The sequence below is a fragment of the Gambusia affinis genome, linkage group LG12 (genome assembly GCF_019740435.1).
Source record: "Gambusia affinis linkage group LG12, SWU_Gaff_1.0, whole genome shotgun sequence".
Taxonomy (NCBI): domain Eukaryota; kingdom Metazoa; phylum Chordata; class Actinopteri; order Cyprinodontiformes; family Poeciliidae; genus Gambusia; species Gambusia affinis.
In genome coordinates this window covers 12,130,166-12,151,990 of record NC_057879.1, presented here as the reverse complement: position 1 = coordinate 12,151,990, position 21,825 = coordinate 12,130,166, and the positions used below count along the sequence as shown (strand labels likewise).

At 38.0% G+C, this 21,825-nt stretch overlaps 3 protein-coding genes across 6 annotated transcripts; 1 reads left to right on the top strand and 2 right to left on the bottom strand.

Annotated features, from left to right (window-relative positions):
- Positions 1-358: 358 nt before the first annotated feature.
- On the bottom strand, positions 359-11,385 carry capn10 (calpain 10). 4 transcript variants are annotated; one of them, XM_044134652.1, is made up of 14 exons: positions 11,078-11,363; positions 10,663-10,846; positions 9,121-9,252; positions 8,922-9,011; positions 8,815-8,825; positions 8,433-8,665; positions 8,208-8,349; positions 5,630-5,796; positions 5,270-5,526; positions 4,995-5,197; positions 3,770-4,025; positions 3,386-3,579; positions 2,396-2,441; positions 359-1,359 (listed from the first exon to the last, which is right to left on the bottom strand). In XM_044134652.1, the coding sequence occupies exons 2-14, from the start codon at positions 10,792-10,794 to the stop codon at positions 1,330-1,332; spliced, it is 1,893 nt and encodes a 630-aa protein (XP_043990587.1). In that variant the 5' UTR covers positions 10,795-10,846; positions 11,078-11,363; the 3' UTR covers positions 359-1,329. The 4 variants fall into 4 exon arrangements, with proteins under 4 accessions (XP_043990587.1, XP_043990585.1, XP_043990588.1 ...); XM_044134650.1 differs by having other exon boundaries at positions 8,815-9,011; positions 11,078-11,385; XM_044134653.1 differs by lacking the exons at positions 10,663-10,846; positions 11,078-11,363 and adding an exon at positions 10,297-10,602 and having other exon boundaries at positions 8,815-9,011.
- Positions 11,386-14,029: 2,644 nt separating this feature from the next.
- ccl20a.4 (chemokine (C-C motif) ligand 20a, duplicate 4) lies at positions 14,030-14,863 on the bottom strand. Its single transcript, XM_044134987.1, has 4 exons — positions 14,724-14,863; positions 14,465-14,576; positions 14,298-14,378; positions 14,030-14,189 (listed from the first exon to the last, which is right to left on the bottom strand). Exons 1-4 carry the CDS (start codon positions 14,788-14,790, stop codon positions 14,138-14,140), a joined length of 312 nt encoding a protein of 103 aa, XP_043990922.1. The 5' UTR covers positions 14,791-14,863; the 3' UTR covers positions 14,030-14,137.
- A 5,157-nt stretch (positions 14,864-20,020) lies between these two features.
- ccl20a.3 (chemokine (C-C motif) ligand 20a, duplicate 3) lies at positions 20,021-20,982 on the top strand. The gene is made up of 4 exons (XM_044134986.1): positions 20,021-20,161; positions 20,290-20,401; positions 20,515-20,589; positions 20,680-20,982. Exons 1-4 carry the CDS (start codon positions 20,086-20,088, stop codon positions 20,726-20,728), a joined length of 312 nt encoding a protein of 103 aa, XP_043990921.1. The 5' UTR covers positions 20,021-20,085; the 3' UTR covers positions 20,729-20,982.
- Positions 20,983-21,825: the final 843 nt, after the last annotated feature.

Genomic DNA, 21,825 nt, shown 5'->3' with positions numbered 1-21,825 from the left:
TAAGTGCAGTCAGGTTCTCCAGAGTCCTGCTAATGATCTGATTATTTGACTCAGGTCTGTTGAAGTAGAGATACATCTAAAAGTCGCAGGAATCTGGCCCTCGAGGACTAGGAGTGCCCACCCCTGGAAACCGTAAACGTAATGTATTTCTTCATAAAAAAAATTAAAACAAGACACATTTATTACTAACCTTCAGTATAGCATAGAGAGACGAGAAAGAGATGTCAAAGTTAAAGCAATAAAGTCTGAGAGGAAAAAAACAGTCTCAACTTTTGGAAGACAAATTCTCAGTGGAAAACAATACAATGCAAAGAGAAACCAGCACATGTCAAAATCCCATTAAAACAACTCAATTTTGTTCAGTTTAACATTTTATTTAATTTATCCAAATATGATAAATGGCTAGTATACAACAAAGTACCACTGGTCAATGAGATCCTGTTTATGTAAAAGTGTGCAGACCCTCTGGCTGAAGCGATCAGAAGTCTGGTGACTTCAGCGCACAGATATGGATGGGTACGAGCAGATGGACACACACCACCGCACATGCACAGCCTCAATAGAAGAAAAGAGAACTGGCGGCCTCGTTGTTTGAACTGGCATCCTCTGATGTGCCGTGTTTCTCGTTTCATCCCCTTTGCTTGTCCTCTGTTCTTGCGGCAACTTCAAACAGTGGCTCTGTTCAGGTCCAGCAAGATCTTTGGACCGAGTATAAGGGACTAAAAAGGAGGTGAAGGGTGAGGATGGGAACTAGGTAGACTTCTCTGGGTTTGGCTCAAAGTTTTAATCGTTTTGATGTAAAATGATGGTCAAAGCAGTATTTGCCTCTTGACAAACATTGCAATAATGTATGCAGGGGAAGGAATGTCTGGAAAATTCTAGGTTGGTATGGCTTGGTTTGGTTTAGTGTTGTGCAGTTTGGTTGGCTCTGCTACCGCAGACCATCCCCGCTCCCCTTGCCCCCCATGCCTCTGTGTGGACCCTCATGAGAGGACTCTTTGTTCTGGACCGGCGGGCGCACCAGTGAGTGAATGAGCGAGAGCAGTGGCGGTATTCTTCAGTTGCCGCTGTTTGTTTACACCAGCCAGTCCCGTCATACTTCATTAGCAGCCCAGCCCACCGACAACCTCTGATGTCCTAATCACAGATGATTGTGGAGATGTACAGAGACCCCTGTGGTTTGTGCCCCTGCCTGGCCAGCCGCTCATGGTCCATATATACAAACACAAACACAGTCATGCTTTCTGTGGTCGACGCTGACGGTGGAAACGGGTGTTTCATCGTGGGCCAAGAAGCACGGGGTGGTGGGCTTACGTCAGTCCCAGGGAACTAGGTTTTCATCACAGAGATGTGAGAGACCTGCCACCCAGAGACACAAAACACAAGACAAGTCATTCAGTACTGCCATCTTCTGACGACAAGTGGTAAAGTCCATCCATCCATTCATCCATCCATCCATCCATCCATTTTCTGTTCACCCTTGTCCCTAATGGGGTCAGGAGAGTTGACAAGTGGTAAAGTTAAAATCTAAACGTAAGTTCAACATGCATGCTCTGTTATGTCAATGTGACACATTCTGTCAAATCTCCCTGGACCCCATGCTGTTGATATTCTAGAAAGTATATCTATTTAATCTTTAGATAGCATAAAAAGTGGGCAGAAATAAATTACTCATACCCCTGGCAGATTTCAAGTTAAAATTATTCTTAAAATATATTTTATTTATTTACTTGTCAAAAACTATTTATACCTGTCTCAATAATAAGTGTAAAGATCTATTGTGGGATTATAGCAATCAAACCTGCTGAGCAGCTCTTAGCATGTTTCTACTAATTTGATGATGGGCTCCAAGTCTCCAAAGTTGGAAGACCTCTGTCATATAACCCTAATCTTTAGCTCCCTCCACAGATTCAGATTCAAGTGAGAGACTCTGACAGAGCTGCTCCAAAATCTTAATATTCTGTCCAGTCAGAGTAAAGATGATAGTAAAACTTAATAAAGTCTTTAAATCTTTAAATCAAGTGTATATATAATTCTCAACTGAACTTGATCTTATACCGTAGTGAGAGATATTTTCTGTGCTTAAACAACTGTCTTTAAAGGTTACATCATAAATGACGGACTTAGATACTGACCAGATGTTCTATTACTTAGTTGTAGTTGCTAACTTTAGTTTCCATAAGTATGTATTCAAAATACTGTATAACTATGGCTGCAGTCCAAAACCCAGAAATGACAGAAAAAGAAAGACTGACCCTTTTATCCAAGACTGTTTAAGAAACAGCAAAATGCATATTTTATCAATAATCAAAGCTAATAAATTTTTTATCCCTTTCTTTTAATTTAACTGTGATGTCATTTTGACACGATGCATCATGTAACCAGACTAACCAACCTCATGAACGGCACTCCCGAGCTTTTCCTGACTTTTCACCACTTTCCTGGCAGAAACAAAACACAGACATTGTTTTAGATCAAAACCGTAATGGTGGTTTTTCAATAAGTTCTAATAAGCAAACTCATTTCAGTTAGCATCAGCTTCTCTTTTTCACTTGTTGTTTACATGTATCAATAAGCCTTTATAATTTCTACACTTAACCAAAATCAGAAGTGTGACACAGACTGCAGAACAGAAGGGAGGATGTTTTGGCTGGGTTTATTAGATGGGGACGCCACGGCCAAAATACATATTTAAAGATACTGTTTGAAAAAGACAGATAACCTTTTTATCTCCCTTCCTCACAAACATTGAATCACACTCAACTGTTCCTGTTTTAAGTCAATCGGGTTTACTGAAATTATTTACATTTGCTAAATAGAATGATACAGAATATCAATATCAAGATTTCAGTTAGTAAAAAGCTTTCAGGGAGAAAAATATAATTTTTGAAGATGGTATTGGCAGCATCGTGTGGATTTTTCACTGCAAAAGCAATTGGGGCCATTCACAGAATAACTGTCGTCACAAGGAAAGAAGATTATGTAGAAATACTGAAGGTCATACCATTTAAAAGGAAAATCTACAAAATACTAAGGAGGTGTGTGTAAACTTATGAAAGAAAAAATAGAAACAAAAAAATATGAAAATATAATTTTTTCTAGCATTTAACAAAGAAAAATAATGTTAGTAATCCTAGCCTGCTTTAATTTCTAAAGTGAGAAAAAGGGAGTGTACACCTTATGAATATCTGTTATGAACTATATGTAAGGATAAAAAAAAAGCTGCAAATAGGTGAGAGGTCAGAGCAGCTTGGACAGGGGCTTGTGTTTAATAAAGTAACATTGTAACAGCTGAATACATCTTCTCAGGTTGTCCTATTATTACCAAAAAGTAATAAATTTATACTTTGATGCAACAGTGCTGTTGATAGAAAACAGAGCTAACCTGTGTATTCTTCTAACGAGGATGATTCTAAACTTTGCTGAGCAGTCGGGCTGATAAGTGGACGGCACTACGGTGTAGGATCCAGGAGGAAGAGTGCAGGCCAGACTGACATCCTGCGTGTAACAGTGCGGGATGCAGCTGGCCACAGGATCCTTTTCTTTGGCTGCCGTCTGTTCTGACTCCACCTGTAGTACCTGAGTAAATTAGACACTTTAAAATTTAAATATTACCTCAGGTTCATTATTTTGTAAGATGAGTTAAAGCTTATTTGATGATGATAAAATAACTTAACATCTTTAGAGTCAAAAGAGTGGAAAAAAAAAAAGTCCACCACAGCTCATGTGTAAACAGACTGAAGGGGTAATCCCTTGATATTTGACTGACCTTGTAAACGTGGAAACCAATGGGATGCAAATCGGTGTCAGGGCGGCTCTGGTGCAGAGTAATCCTGACATTAACTCCAGATGTCAGTGCTGGCTCATCACACACTGCAAAAGGGAAGCAGGGGTTCTTCCAGTACGACGGGAAGTTCCTGCTTCCTCCTGCTGTCCTTCCTTCTATCCACGAGCCACGGAAGAAGCTGGTCTCCCACTCACCATCCGATGTCAGTGGCAGTGAGGGCGCTGGGCTTTTTAGGGCACTGAGGATAACAATGACATTGTTATTTTATGACAAACAATAATGTCACACTTCTTCTAAGGGGGAAAAGTGTGATATTTATAGAAATATAAATATTTCCAGACAAATAAACCCATGCTCTGTAAAAAAAAGAAAAAAAGAAAAAAAGAAAAAGCGGTTTTATTGTTTAAATGTCAACTTTTGTTTTTTCATTAGTCACATGTGGTCATTTTCTCATGATACGTCTGAGAAAATCTACCAAAGTCGGGAAAGAAATTAACCAAACTCTTGTATACACAATTTTGCTTTTATTTACATGTTCATCAACCACCACCTTCTATAGATTTTATAGGGATTTTGTGAGACAGAGCGACAATAAGCAGAATATATTTGTAAAGTGAAAGAAAGTTGGTACATGATTGTCAATTTTCTTAAACAGAGACCTGAAAACTGTGAACTACCGATGTATTCAGTCCACATGCGCAAATAGTTGCAAAACCACCTTTCTTTATGGATTTGACCCTCTGCCTGCTTCACAGATGTCACTGATATTTTGCCTTCTCTTTTTTACAAGTTCAGTCAGATTCAATGGAGATATTAACTGAACGTTAGCGGAGATGGGATCTCTGAAGCTCCTCAAGGGTTACTTTTAGCACTCTTATGTACACGCTTCTTAATCAGCCGTTCTGTTTAGATTGACAATCATTCTTGGTCGGTTGAAATTGTGCAACACTCGCCTCAGGAGAAGATGCTCAGATTAAAAGGACGTAATCAACAGAAATATTGTAATTTTAACGGAAATATAAACAGGAAACACCCTAGATAGACGAAAAGGTTGCAGAAAGTCAAGAACCTGGGAAAAAACATTCAGGACAAAGAACCCACTCCTGTGCTCATCTATCATATAAAATCTCCCACGATATATTGAACATTGTTATTCTAATGTTCTAAAAATGTGGTGCACTTTCTGTTCCTTATTGGTGATTCCTACCTGAGTGATGTGGGGGAGGAGGAAAAGACCCGGATGAGAAAGCGGGCCTCGGCTCCTGGCTGGTAGGTGCTGGGAATGAGGAGGTAGTATCCAGGCTCCAGCGGCCGGCACAGGACCACCTCTCTCTCGTAGGAATGGCAGTGAGTAGAAGCACAAGGCGGTTTGTTTAACATCCGACTCAGACTAAAACGCTTCTTTTCCACCTGTGGAGAATCATTTCCAAGTAAATTGCACAGTAATGCACGTGTCATCATCATGTTTTGCACGGCACAGACCTTCCACATATGTAGAGCAATAGCTTGGTAATGCTGGTGCTTTGTGTTACTGCTCTCCTCCGGGTCCGTTGGTGTGTATTTTTCTCTGTTCCTGCGTTTTCGATGCTGCAGCAAGGATACGAGAACCTCTCCTGTCTCACACACTTTGAGCCAAAACTTGGGATTGCTGCTGTAGCTGCTGGTGTTTCGGCTTCCGCCAGCAGAGTGGCCTTTGATCCACCGGCTAGCCAGCTGGTGGCTGTGTGTGAGAAGGGTTCCTGTAAGAGGAGGAGAAATTTACAAAAGACGTTTAAACATCAGGAAGTCCGAACCATCCACTAAATGTTTGACACTAGTTTCTAAAGATAATAGATGAATAACCTGTGTAAACACTCTTCAAGAGTCCATCTTTGCCAATTGGATATCCCACTGTGATGTCATCAAACTGAGACTTAAACTCGGCCTCATCTAGCCAGAATTCACCCTGTGCTGTTCGGTCTCGCAGCTCTGCAGCGCAAACTGGGTCGAGGAAACTCCAACCAATTCCGCTGAAAGTCAAATTGTTTGAAAGTCAAGATCAACTCAAAAAAAGAGATTTTCACTAGTCTGAGTTCAACAAACATGGATCCTTTTGGCTAACGAGTCAATTGGCAATAAGTGCTTTAAGCAAAATGGCATTTGATAAACAAGACAGGAATGCCATTGTGAAGCTCATACCAAAAGTGAAAACTTGCAGGGACTGCTCTGACAGAGAGCTGCTCTGCACACGGCCGACGGAGCTGTGCAGAATCTGCATGCTAATCTGGGTCAAAGCACTTACACATTCACATCAAAGACGAATGTGAGAGCAACAGACCAGGCTGGAAAGGTAGGGTAGGGTAACGCATGAAGTCTCAGACGAGGGTTTGCAGCTGTCCTGAGTAAAGCCTACCACCAGGGGGCACTACAGGAGAGACATGGCACATTGGTGGTGAAGTTCTGCTGGGAAAATGTGGCTTGTGACCTTCATGTAGAGCAGTTAAAAAACTACTTCCATTCATTACATTAAGAATTGTATTGTTTGCTCAAAAATTAAACTTAGCATGCAGCATTTTAATTAAACAAATGAAGTCAGGTTTTTGTAGGAGCTTCACTGCAAATCTAAAATTTAGAAAGGTGATTTCCTCATTAAAAGATAGGCATCACTTTACAAATTTCTTTGGGCTTGATAAGAAAAATATTTCTGTCCCTCTTGTAAAAGCTTGCAATATTTAGACAAGTTTAATATATTAACTAAAAGGAGCTTTGAGTGCACCAAAGTACATCCTGCTGCTGATGGTTTCCCTGGGTGATTTTTTTATTAAATTAAAAAGTAATTCTCATCTTTCGATTGTCTCCCTAAATTTAAAGTTATCAAATTATCATTGTGAGCAAAAATAGACAGTCCTGAGATAAATTAAACTGAGCCTACTACATGGTCTTTAATACACAGTGAAGTGGACATTGGAACTTTTGTTTCATGTTGAAACATATTGTGCAAAAAAAAATTATTTACTCCCATAAGGAAGTCAGGGAAGATAGTGATTGTGACTCATATTGTTATGCAAGCATGACAGTGACAGATGTTTATATTTCAATGATCATCTCATGTATCCCTTTTAAATGAGAGTTACAATGTATTCTCACGCACCTATAGCTCCACGCCCTTTGAAAGAAACAATAAGAAAAAGCAGGAGTGATGGTGTAATTCAATGTATCCATGGGAAACTCCATCTCAGTCTATTTTTACCTCTGTAATCTATAACAACACACCTCAAAAGTTCCCAAAATCAGATTTAGATGTATATGATGAGCAGCTCAAATGATGTGACTGACTGCATTCTCAGCATAACTATCTTTTTAAGCCAAGCTCAGGAAAAGTATGTAAAACTTCCAGACCTTTTTTTTTCTGCAGGTTTTAGTAACTTTCCACAACAGTATACACACGTGGACAAAATTCTTAATGACCAAAATGCCCACAATACCACTGAAACTGACTAGAATGATAATGGTAAACAAAAATGTACTGAAAGTTAACTAATGAAAATCACACATTGTGTTTGAAATGTGCTTCAACAAAATAATTATTTAAAACATATAGAAACAGATCTGGGCAAATATGATGATCCCTGCAACTTAATATTTCGTTGCTCAATCTTTCGAGGCGATCCCTGCAATCAAATAATTTTGTTAACCGTCAATGAGACATGATCACAAGTATACTCCAATCTGGCTTTTTCAAGATTTGCTGTCCTCCTCTTTGGAGGTTGTTCTGGGCTCTTTGGGTAACGTTCGTGTCATCTTTCTCTTCAGTTTTCCTCCTGCAGTCAGGGAGGTTTGCTGTAATCCTGTGGATCTTAAACCTCTGAATAATAAGCACAACTGTAGTGACAGGAGCTTCAAGTTGCTAGATGATGGTCTTACAGCCTTTACCTTCAACATGTTTATCTATAATTGTCTTTCTAATCTCCTAGGGCAACTCTCTCCTTTGCTGACTGTGGGCCACGATCACTAAGGTACACACCTTGTCTGCAAAAGGCAGAGTGACTACTTGTCAACGTTTAAATACGCAGACTGATTTTGTTACAAACTTGAAGACACCTGGGATTCTAATTAGAGGACACGCCTTTGTTTAACACATCCCTATGGTCAAATTATTTTCAATCTTTTCTGGAGATACCATCATTTATCCAGGCCTGTTTCATTAGTTAATTTTCTAAACGAATTCTGTTGAACCACTATTTAAAACCAATGTTTGACTTTCGTAGGTTAATTTTCAGTGAATTTTTATTTATTATCAGATTCAAGCTATTTCAGTTACTATCGAGGGTTTTTTGGGGGGGATTTACAGAGGAGTACCAACTATGTTGTCTACATGTGCATACTTGGATATTCCTAAAACCAAAGGGGACTATAAACATTCCCCATGACAACATTCTACCTCCAAGTCCAAGCACCTGCCCAGCAGCATCGTCCCCATGGATTTCTGATCCTGAGCAGCCGCACTTCACTCCCTGACACCTTCCTCACATCCAACCACTCCATCACAGTCAGAGCGTGGTGCTGATCCAGCTCGCTGAGTCCTAATTCGAGGGGGAATGTCAAAAGACAGGGTTGGATAGAGGGATCAGTGGTGGGATTAGCTACAAAGCAAGACTTTTCTAACCTCCAGGAGAGCTGTGGGTGGAGCAGCTCAATGCACATTCTTCTTTCACACAGCACAGGAGGTTCAGGTCCAGCTTTTTCCTCCTGATTTGGTCACTGTCCTGCTCTGCTTGCCGTTCTTCCTCATCTGAACCAAACTCCCTCAGGCTCCAGCGCTCAGCGACACCACCGGTCAGGTCCACAAGGGCCTCCGACACCTGTCCGGCCCAGAGCTGCTCGTATGAACCATGTAGCCTGGAAGGAATTAAGCAGGAATTCAATTGCTGATCACTCAACAAAATGTTTCTGGGAATGCTCAACAAAGCAGCAAGGAAACAGAATCTTGATGGCTTATCAGGTCAAACAAAGATAAAAGCCTCAGGGGAAGTTCTTAAGTTACCTACTTGGCATAGGCCTTCTCCAACAAAGCAATCCAAAACGCAGAAGGGGAGTGGCAGCGTGAGAAACAGAGACAGGAATTCATGCAGGGGAGACGGTCATCGACGGTCACCTCTGTCCAGTGGCCCTGCTGCCAGATGAGAAACTGAAAGGAGCCCCTGTACTTGCTGCTACCCCACTGGGGCTGGCCAGGAGGAAACACCTACACATGAACCAAAAGACACTGTGAGCAGTGCAGAATATAAGCAAAACTATTGAGATTTTAAAGCACTCACACAGGACAAGGGACAATAAAACTGTTGTGTGTGTACCTTGTCTAAAAGATGCTGGTTCTTGAGCAGGAAGGTGCACGCACAGAGAAACCAGCAGTCACCCAACAGTCCCTGTTTAGCATGAGCCAGGTTAGCGTTGGTGGGGAAGAGAGATGGAGACTGGCAGATCTCCTTGAGATATGGATTAAAGGTAGAAATGAAGAAGAAATAAAGTTACAGAAACTCAAGGAGAGTCTGCAGAAATGTATTCTGAACAACTTAAATGAACAGAAGGCAGCCAATATCAAGGTTTTAAACAAGTTATTGTGTCAAGTCTTTTTTAAAAAAAAATCCTGTTTAAAGTCCTAATCAGATCCAAGAGCCAATGTGGGGGAGACTTGTGTTTTCTCAAGATTTATGAAGCAAAGAGTAACATGACTGCTGCTAATCAGTTGGCAAAAAAAAAAAAAAGGCTGTAACACTTTTACTTTTTCCTCAATTGCTAGAAAGAAGTAGTCCAACTTTAGGTCTGTTCTTTGAGAGCCACTGTCCTGAACTTCTAGATGCATATCTGCTGCAACACACCCGAATCAAATGAATGAAATACCTCCTTAGTACGTCTTTAAGTTCTGCAGGGGCCCGGTACCAAGCACTGATGCATAAAAAAGTTGAAGGTCAGTGGCTCTCGGCGATTGGAGTTGGAGAACCCTGATACTAGCAAAGCAGCAAATATAAGTGTGCTACACACTGATTTGGCATGACTTGACACCTGCTTGCATAATAAAGGTATCCTTTTACAGGTCTGCTATTCTTGCCTGTCCCACAGATGCTCACCACTACTAAGACCTTGAGAGTTTGGAGTCCAACACTCCAAACCTGTTGTGCTTCTCCAATGATACCTGAACATTTTCTTTTTGTGGCAAGGTGCATTTTCCAGCCGAAAAGTCTACAGGCATCAAAAAAAAATGCTGTATATCAAACATGACAGCAACTTGACAGTTTGAAGACGGCCTCTGTTTTAGAAGAGGGAGTAACAGTGCAACACGATGTAAAGATGAAGAATGTCAAATTTAAATAATACCACCCCACTTTGCCTCACCCTGGACGGTCTCAAGCTGCGTTCATCAAAGGTTCTGCAACTTTTAGAAAGCTTTCCGCTTCAGAGCACCTGGCTCCATTATTAGCTCATTAGCAGAGCTCCTAGAGCTTGGCTGCCTGCTAGTGAGGTGGTCTTACCATTTAACTTGTTGGTGTGACAGGGGACACATCTAGAAGTTGCAGGACTCCAGTCATTGAGAAAAGCAGTGTGAGATCACTGGATTAAATCATTTTACAGACTCGTTATTGCTCAAGAGACTAAACTGTGAGAATCTCTCACAGTGTCTATAACAGGTTTTGTAAGGTGATATATATTTCGTCACTGAATTTTTTGCTTACATGACGATCGTGCAAAAATCTTTCATCTGCAACTCAAACACCTGTTATGAAAAACCAGTCCCTAACTGAGAGGATAAACCAGCAAAACTTTGCCATCTGCCAGAAGCATCAATATCAACATGAGCAGGAATTTCCCCCTTCCTCTCCCCAACCCAGGTAATCAACCTGTGGACGTCGCCATGTGATTTCTCCGTGCAGCTGAGCGATAGGTGTGGAGCTGTCGGAGAACAGGGAGGAGTCTGTTGTGGGAAAATCCAGGTCCTCGAACAAAGACGGACCTGCACATTCCTCTTTCATGGCTACTGGAAGCCCGCTGGCTTGTCAAAGTCGGCTCACATCTGTGACACACCTAAACAGGAAGTAATGGGGGCATTAGTTGAAGTATTTAAATACTTTGTATGAAATTGGTTGCATGCAGGGGTTAGCTGTTTCTCAGTGGAAGCATGAAAATCGACTATTTAAAAGTGCATTACTTTCACCATGTTGTTTGTATAAATCTCTAACAAAGCAGTAACAACACAGAAAGGTTGCAAAATGTGATAATTAGAGACATTTCCTTTATTTTTTAATTAAATCTTACCTTCCTTGTCTTCTCAGCATCTCTCCCTCTGCAGTTGTCATCATCAACAGCGCAGCTAGCTCGGTTAGCTTCAGCTAGCTTATGCTACATTCAGAGTGACTCCGACATTATCGTATCTCTTTATCTTATCATCAGATCTACAACCGCACGGGTGTCTTAACACATTTTCAACTTTCGCTATGCGCAACATTTATGTCAACCAGAGTGCACCTTACTGTTAACGTTAAGCGTCCTCTGCTCAGACATGTCGGAAACCATTCATACAGTGGATCCTTCCTGTGAAGCCGCTCACCACTGCCGCTCACCACTGCCGCCCACTATCGGTTCCTTAAATTACACACTGTCCGGTGAAGGCAGCATACGTTCAATATGAGGCGCTTTTAATCTTAATACACTTTATTAAAACGTCGAAATTTATTAGTGCAAAAATATTTTTAAAAAGTAAAATGTTCGTTGTCAGATTGCAAAATAAGATCAAATCTTTATTTACTTAAATTGTATTTTCACATTTTTGAAAACATTACAACCTAAGAATAAAAATAATGTTAATATGTTGCTTAATCCTCATATGTCCTCTTTTAAAAAATAGGTTATAGATAACTAGCAGGAATTCAATTGCTAGTCATCTATAACCTATATACAACAAGTTTTCAAATTGATTTTGGCCTGAACTTTCACTGATCCATTGTAGTTCTGGCTCTGTATCTGGGGTCATTTTTCTCCTGGATTGTGAACCTTCGCAGCTAATATTTTCTAAAAAACATCTGAGGCCTTCAAAGAACAGATGGACTTATATTGAAATTAAACAACACTCATGTTTGCTTGACATTTGTTTAGCAGTATTGGAGTAAAGGAGGGTTGAAGAAAAAAGTGCACTGTACTTTTTTTATATTGTTATTTGTAAAAATAAATTGAGTTATTTTGCTACGAAGTTGAAAGGATTAACTTTCTGGATTCTGATGTGATGTTATAATGTAATTTCCTCATCAAAACCATGCCTGGAGGTAACATGCTTGCCTTTGCTATAAAAAAAGCACTGTGGAAAATCCATAATACCACCCCTTTAGCTTCAAAATACACTGAGATTTATGGCTATAAGGTGACAAAAGGTGAAAAAGATTAAGAATTAATAGTACTTTTCCAAGGCATTGTAAAAACAGAACAACAAAAAACAAATCAGCATGACACATACTGTAGCATACACATTTCAGCTCTATTTAAACATGTCACATTTTAAAGGGGGACTTTATATATATATAAAAGAGGTAGTTACTTTTATTCAGTTATATTTATTTATTATATTTATTATATTTATTGAGTAATGTCTTGGCAAAAATGTATTTTTAGGAGCAGTTTTACTACAGCAAACGTTTTACTTTTATTATTAGCAGTAATATTGCAGTAATGCTGCTAATAATGTTATTATAATACTGATATTGCTAAAAATGTTAAAATGAAAATTTCTGGATACACTAGCTACTGTGTGTAACTTAACTAAATGGAGAACAAATATCTTGTTCTTGTTCTCATCTTCTTAGTTTCTGTTTGCTGAGCCTGCTAAGACATTTGAAAATAAAAAATATACAGTAAATGCTCTATATTTAAGTACTTCATCTTGTTCTACCATACAACTGTAAAACATTTGGAGGTGGATTAACTTGAGAATTAAAGTTCATTTTCTGCCTTGAAAATGCAAATTAAGCCAACAAGAAAATTGTTTTGGTTTTAACTCAGAAATGAAAGTTCATGAAGTTGTCTAAATATTGATTTTAAGTATATTAATCTTGAATTGTGAGTTTTAACCAAATGTTGCAATTTACACCAAATAATTACTTGACAATATGCAAGAAAAAACTTTGTTCGCCTTGTTTAAGAGCCCACATTTCTATTATTTTCACTCAGTCTCAAGCTAAAGTAACTGCTTATTTTACTTTAGAATAAGTTAAATTCTTGTTTCAAATTGCACAAACTAAATTTCTACTCTGATAGTTAATTGTATTAATCATTACAATAACTGCTCAAAAACATTTAGTTGTATGAACAGGACATTATCCTTGAGCTTTGCAAACTGTCAGTTGCTTTAAAGTAAACATTTAATACCATGAGCGTCAGATCAGTGTAACGTACTCCCATCTCACTCACGGTGCAACAAGGGATACAAAAACATGTCGCTAAGCACTGTGTCTTTTTCTTCTTTCAGTTTTTTTAAGTGCTAAACTAAGAAATCTAGTTTGTTCAACCTCTGGAGGTTTAACTAAGTAAATAAAAAGTTAACACAACTTACTACTGTAAGTTTATCTTTCACAAACTCACACATTTAGGTTCAAAATCTAAAACTCGCTAAATTTATTTGACTTAAATTGTAGAAGATGGTAGACACAACTAAATGTGGCTCAAATGTTTTACAGTGTGCATAGACATTACCTACTATATTAATTTAATAAGTTTTATGTTGAAAGAAGTTATTTGGAAAAGTGTTTCTTCTGCTTTGATCTGTTATTTTGTCATTTCGTTATACATTTGGATTAATATTTTTCATTGTTATTTAAAATGCCTAGCTGTGTACATAGCCATAAGTCACGTGAAGTTTATTTGTACAGAACATTTCAGCAACGAGGAAGTTCAAAGAGTTTATGGTTTTTGTTTGTCTGATGACAGCATTTTAAATACTACACCAGGTGTCAAAGTGGTAATAGTACTTTAGATTTAATAAGTTTTATGTTGGAAGAAGTGTTTTGGGGACCATATGGAATGCAGAGAATATTATAATTTAATTTCAAAAGAAGTATATTTGTATAGTCTTCTACCATATTTTTCATTGTTTTTTTCCCTTTGTGACCATTTTGCTATGCTGCTGACTACAGCTGATAATAAAAACTATTGATTCTGATTCTGAATAAAACTAACCCCTCTTAAATAAATACATCAAGGGACAGAAACATTTAGCAAAAAATACACTTTATTGAATATAAATGAGTACAAAAATAAAGTGAAAAAAAAAATATAATTATTTGAATGTAATTCAAATTAAAAATACTCTGATTAATAAGATTGACAGCTTTAAAGTTTAAGCTGATCTTCTCCGACCTGCCGCGATTCCATTTGTTGTTTCCTGCCAAACAAAAAAGTAGAGCATTAAAATTTTGTTATTAAATGTGAAATCTTGAACAAATTGTGATGCTGGAGTGCTGAAAGCTGTTACATGACGATAACAACTTACTCTTTCAGATACTTCATGGCCCTGATGACCCAAGGCATCTCAGGATTGGTACAGACAAGCTTGTCTTTTATAGTGAAGAAACTGTAATCAGAAAAGAGAAAAGGCATTATTTATGTAGTCACAGTAGCAGCACCTATTACACATGTAGTAACTCATTTTTATCTTACATTATTGACTTGATGTTGCAGGTCTCTGTGATGTTTTGAACTGTGAAAGTCCTCAGATTTTTTAATGGAATTGCCTTGACATAATTTTTTGTGCAGCAAGGTCCGCGGTAGACTATAAAAAAGAAACAGTGACATGTTAGAGAAAGCAGAAATCCATCTATTTTTCATATCTCAGTTAACAAATTAGAAATAATATTATCCCAAAAAGAACAGCACAGACTTTTTCAATGATTCTAAATGAAGAAAGCAATTTATGTACCTGTTTGGTCACTGAGCGCTACCAGCAGCAGCAGCACAGCAGAGACGCACACAACCAGCTTTGCCATCCTTCTCAGTCAGTGGTAAATCAGAGAGTTGATGTGGATTGTCAGATGGGAAAGAGAGATAACGTCTGCCTCTGGCTGTAAAGCTTAAATACTTTGTGAAACGGAAGGAAACCGTCCAAACCACATACCAAAACCAAGCTGGAAAGCACAAGGCAACAATGAATTTAGGTCATCCGGGAAGTACAATGTTCCGTGTACTTTACTCACTTTGTAAGATAAAATCCCCCGTTCAGGCCCCAGATTGGCACCTTTTGCTGATATCTAAAAGACAATTACACATCACACTTACACTTTTATTTTATTGTTCTATTTGATTTCCTCTATTCGTGGAGTTCACAGAACAGTGGTGGGTCAATTCCTCCATTTGATATTTCAAAGGTAGATGGAGCAGCTTGAGCTGCAAACCTTGTGGCAACTATATAAAGTTTTACATGTTATGAAAGTAATATTTCATCACCTTTGAATGATTAATCTCTTTTCAAGTTGACTTTAAGCTGTGAGGAATTTTGCATCAGTGATTTACTTTGCACAAAACAATTAAGCTCCACCTTACTCTGCGACGGAATGCGGTAATTTCATTTGCTAGCAAAAGCTATGACTGCATCACATTCTAGTACCCACTATGTAATGAGAAAAAGTTTAGTGAAGTTAAATTACATTTTTAATGCAAATATTTCACTCTACATTAACCAAACACCAATACAGAAATTCTCAGAAGGCCTTTCAAGTGGTTGCATAAATGTTCCCCAACTCCTCGTTATTCAAGAGACCTGAAAGTATAAAACAAAAAGTACAAACCCAAACCTCATAACACATCCTGCTGACCTTATTGCTGCAGCATCAGCAATATGTTGCAATGTGCGACACCCAATTTGCTTGTCTACAAACTCTTCCTAACCTTATTTATTGAACCTCATTTATTGTCCTCCATACTAATTGTATCTTGCTGAGCAGTTTAATAAACTGTGATATAAAAAGCTGCAATACAATGTTGAAAAGTTTATTTTGTTCCAGCTGGAGTTGCAAAGTGAAAACTGATTCAACCAGAACAAAATCGATCCAATCCGGAGCTAAAAAGTCATGTAATAGAAAGAAATGTGATTACTATAAAATGGTAATCTACATGTTGACACATTACCATGTTATGGATTGTAATCTGTCAACATCCAGGAGCAAATATGTTTTGCTTTTGCTCTTTGACGTCAGAAGCATAAGCAGCAGTAAATAACAGGAATCCATGTGTGGATTTTCTGGAAGTCTGGTCTGTCCAGGCGTGTTTGATGTCGCTGCAAGTTATTTCAGTTATTATTTCAATAAATCCCGCTGTTATTTTTACCTTTGTTAGCTCTTTGTTTTGTTATTTTATGGTTCGAAACCAGTATGCAAGTGAATACCCCCTCAAACTGAAGGTCAACGTCTGTTCTTAACTCTTTCAGGTGACAAATGTAATGTTTTATTGTCTATTGGGCAAGTCAGAGTTCCTCCTGAAAATCCCAGCTAAAATGAATGAAACCTTGTTGTGCTGAAAAAAACAAAGATGATCTCACCTGATTACTAGATGGCAATATTTACTTCAATATAATGCGGGCACGTGCTCTGCTCTGACGCACCAAAACGTCAAACATTAAAAGCGCTTTGTCTGAACAAGTGATGTGGTAGATCGTTATCAGTAAAAGGAAGTCAGGCTTTGAGCTAGACGGACCCCCTTCCCCTAAGGACGGTTATGAACTACATGGGAGGATTTTTAACGCTCGAGTCTGAGTGAAGAAAATGTTCACAAGATTTTATGTGACCGTGGGATCTTTTTGAAATCAGACAAAGACCTTCAGTTTTATTTTTGACCATAAACCTTCAAGTTGCTTTTCATATTGTTGTTTTTTTTTTTTTTTTTGTTGTTGTTGTTGTTGTTTTTTTTGTTTTTTGTTTTGTGATTTTGCTTTGGAATGAACAAGAGGTACTGAGTCAAAAAAACCTGTTTCATAAAATCATGCATTTGAACTGTTTTCTTAAATATTTCTATCAATATTGTGTAGTCAGTTACAAGCATTTATATAGTGTAGACAAAGTATTACTATGAAACTATGAAATATACGTATTTCCTGTGAAGCCAGATTGCACCCCTTTACTTTACTCTAAATGATTCTATAAATAAAGATATATCAAAGAGCACTATTTAACATTGCGACTCTAATGATATGACAAAGCAAAGGAACGTACAAATAACAGATGTACCCAAATGACTTGTGTGGTTTGGATGGAAAGTTGATGACAGAAGGTTTTAGGTTATTGTGACCTATTTTACTGCACTAAATGCACTTTGTGTTTGACGCGCTGGTCTTGAGTATGAGCTTAAACGTTCCTCTGACCTAGAAAAGAATCTGTACGGAACCCCACACCAACCCACAACGAGCGACCCACTTAAGGCTTATGCACGGAGGTCTTCTCAGCTTTTCTTCTTCCTTGAGGCGTTTTCCATTTACCTCTAAATGTCATGTATTAGATTGTTTCACTTAGCTTTGCTCCTTCTATTTTATACGTAAGAATGGAGCATTCTGGTGGAAAGACCGACAAGCGCCCCCAAGCAAGAGCTATTTTAAGCAAGAGATGACTTGCAGCTGCTTTCCCCCCCTTTTATTACACACTTGATATGACAAAACTCACAAATTAAGTCACAATTTTGATAATCAATTCTTACATAAAAGTCCTTTCATGAATCTTTTCTCTCCAATAAACTGTTCCTCTGCCAAAAGAAGCAAAATGTTAACCTTGTATTAAATTATGAAGAACTGGAAGTTCTCAAGCATTAAGACCCTTTAAGCTCCTCAGAGAAATCAAGGTGGTTATACTATATAAAATGTGATGCTTATTTTTAAAGGCTGAAATAATAATTAAAAATAGCTGAGACATCAAACTTGATTTATTGCTTTACATAAATATTACAGCTTTTATCTGTCATCTTCCATGTGACATTATTAGTCAATATTTCTAATGACAAATGGACACATTCCTATTTTTAAAAAAAAGTATTTTAATTCATTAGTTTATTGAACTATTGATTAATTAATTTATCTAATATACAGTAAAATAATTTTACCTTTCTATTTATAACTATTTTAGTAGTTGGTTTATTATAAATACATTATTCACACAAGAAAAAACAATTCTACTAAATGTTCTCATAAATTATACAATTAGTTATATGCACTATTCCCAAATAACAGACATGAGCCCTTCATTTCTCTTTAATACTGTTTCCATGTCAAGATCCCCAAGTTCAGTTGTCATGCATCGTTGATATGGGTCATTAGAAAAGTACGAATACACTAATATACACAACTTTTTAAAATGTCTCACACCTATTAGTTTACTTAATTTAATGTCACTATTGACGTCAAAAACCATTAATGTAAGTTGGATCCCATACAGTTGCTTCCTCTCCATTTTAAGTATTAGTTCTCGATCGTTTAGACGTCTTTCTTTTAACCTCAGTTGTCCCGATCTTGAGGTGGCAGTGTGTGCTGTAAGTCATTTTTTCCCTTTTCCTCTGCTGCTGTGGTATCTTTCTACCTCAAGGAGGTGCAGCACGTCTACGCTGGTTATGAAGTCAACGGTTGTGTGGGAATCATTTCTGATGTTCTGAGTTTTTTGCCATTTCTTAACTTTGGCCTCTGTTTTCTAGAAATCCTCACCTGATCTTTATTGCTCTCTTCCACCTTTATGAGTCTCATTTTTTCTACTATTCCACCTCTAACTACACTTCACTTACAGTTAAGTCCAAAAATACTCAAATCCATGAAAAATTTAGACATGACAATCAGGATGTTTCTTCTAACAGGAAGAAATACTTACAGTTTGAAGTGAGTGTTGAGTCTGTGTAAGATTAGGGTGTTGGATACGGCAGTGGGAGGAATAAAAAGGACTGCACAAGATACAGAGAACAAAAGAGATGGGTAAGAACTCCGAATCCCAGAATATACTGCATTAACCCATTCTCATACGCTGTTCCCAGAAAGGAGGAGTTTCACAGAAGAATAAAAACATCAGCGCACCAGAGTGCTTCCTCTCTGTTTTCCCGTAGCCTCCATGTGATCCTTTGGGGACACTCACACCTAAAATCATTTTGCTCACTGGCAGCATGAAAGACTGCCTCTTTGAATAAACCTCGGACCATTGGCACTCAAAAACATACAACAGCCTGGCCAAAAATAAAGTTGCAATGGAGAAAAAAGTCACATACTCTGATAGTGTATTAGTATTATTAATGGTGCTTAAAAGAGCATGTAGAACTTAAAAGGATTTCTCAGTAGTTTCTTTGGTAAATTGAGATCTTAATTCTGTGTCACCTAATCAAGCCTGATCGCTTCTTTGACTATTTATTCCTGATAATCTGGTGATGCCCCACTTGTTCATTTTAACCTGAATAACTAACTTTGTTAATAATTGCCCCTGGCATTTGTTAATAGTTACTCATAGCCAAGCCAACAAGTGTAACAGAGGGAAGGCCTCCCAAACAAATAACTATGTTTGAGTTCAACTGAGTTTACAAAAATTATGATCAAATATAAGGTTGAAGGATTTTTATTTTTTATGCTGTTCATGATGACCATGCATACTTTTTTTAATTAAAGAGAACTTGCCGATAAATACCACTGGTGGAGAGTAACTTAAAATACATGCAACATGAGATTACTCTGTTTCATCTGAGATCTTCCTGTCCTACTAACCTTCATAAAATATGTCCACATGCCCACATATTCCTTATAAACTTAGTCATTTGTGTCTCTTGATATATCAGCTGCTGAGATGTATATATGTGGTCAGCTTCATGGTTTGTAAGATGAGGAATTCAACTGAATGGAAAAAAAAATTGCAATCAAAGTAATGGGATGTATTCATATGATTGTGTAGGAGTAAGCAAACTTTCTGCAATTTTTGCTATAAGCGTAACATTTTTACAACCAAACGTATTCCTCTTTTTTTGCCTCTGTTTTGTTGGGTTTTTTAAAAAAAATTAAAATTCTGACAGCATGTGTCAACAAAAACAGTGGGTTAGATTAACATCTAAATTTACCACTTCACTACTTCAGCACGTGACCAGGTGAACTTTATTCAGCCTTTGTTTGGGGCGAATACTGGGAAACTTTGGTGATGTTATGACAAAACTGGCCCGGTGGGCAGAGCCTGCTCTGAAGTGTATATAAAAGACTTTAGTGATCCGCAGCTCACAGTAACCCGAGAGAGGAAAGGAGAGACCACTTTCAGATCAGAGCAGCACCAGCCAGCACAACTGAAACCATGGTGTCAATGAAAGTAACAGTGATGATGGCGACACTGGCTGCTCTTTGTGTCCTGGCTACAAACACACATGCAGGTAAGCATTTGCTTTCATATTGCCTCTCTCTATCTTGTTTCTCTTTTATGTTCTTGTTTTCTTGATTATAACAAAAATAAATGATGGACACAGAGACTTACGCCTTACTCATCTCTTATCTTTCCCAGCGCTTTATGGTAGTTGCTGTCGAAGATACATCCCTGTAAAGCCTAAGTTTTCAGATATCCAGGGCTTCTCGGTGCAGAAAAGGACAGAATTATGTAATATCAGTGCCATCATGTGAGTGACTAAATATTTTTGACAAAGATTCACAATTTACACTATATTTACATTTACTTTCCATTAGTGATTATGCATGCATTCTTAATTAACCTTATTCTTTTTCGATCCAGTTTCCACACAAAGAAAGGCAAAAGATGTGCTGACCCCGCTTTGGGTTGGGTGCTGGACTACGTCAGCCGAATAGAGTGAGTACTATTTCCCCCCAAAAAATGATAACATTTTCTGACAAAAAAAATCAAGAGATTTTGCATATATTTAAATTGATCTCATTGCAGATATGAGGCACAGAAAGTTCATCAGAAAGCACAAGTGGGGAAGAAATAGAGCTTCCACTGGAATAACCTGTGGAGGATGCCGAGGCCAGCTACTGCAAACCTGTTTCCAATTTTTGTTTTGCCTGCTATCCACAAATGGTAAAAGCTTTGCTGCTTTGTGAACACCAGCTTAATACAAAGCTGATATTGTAATGCTGTAAAAGCAATGCATATAGTCGCTCAGTTGTAAGAGCACTGTACATATTATGTATCATTAATTTTGTATTCATTTTTACACAAAATAAAGACTTGCTTTGGAAAGAATCGTCTGTCTGTGGAGTTCATAAAAAAAATCCTAATCCAAATGACATTGGATCATGGAAAGAAACTCTTTGATCCTTTAACAGGTTCAGTTCAGTTCTTTACTTTCCCACATGGGAAAATTTGTTGTACAGCAGCAGCCAATCAGCAGCAACATCTAAGCAGTGTGTGAATGTAAAACTTCCTTGTCAGTTTTTTGACAGTCAGGAAGTTCTACCTCTGGGAGTTTTGAGTTTGCGTAATGTCACTGGAGCTGAAAACGAGTTCAGCTATGAAAGCTCTGAATGTGACGCAATCTAGAGGAAGTCACAGGTAATCTTTCCTTTAAAAGTACACAACAGACCCGGCTGTCAATGCTGATATCCAAAGCTGGTGTGCTAATGCTGATATCAGCTTGGACTCAGTTCCATTTATTTATATGCTGGGTGATTTATTTATAACTAGTGAATGTAAATCTGAGATCAAATTAATGTTTTGTGCTGATGGATGTGTCTTTTTTTCCCCCCATGCTCTTCATTTTCTCTAACTCATACCAAACCTGTTCTGCAGCTGAGTGATGCAAGATACAAAAACCGGTCAGACGTTTACATGCACCATCATAAATGATGGTTATAATTACAATTGGTCTTTTAATGATGCATTTGAACTTTTCTTTTTAGGTTATTAAGGATGGGTTATTTATGTAGCTGACAACTTTTGCCATATTTTTAGGAGATCTGTATGAACAAGTTTATAATATTCACATAAATATCCCTTAGAGAGCTTCAGACAAACCACAAGCTTTTCATAGCCGTAATCAGACGTCTGTCATAATTCCAGCTGGATGTTTTACCCCTTTAATTATTA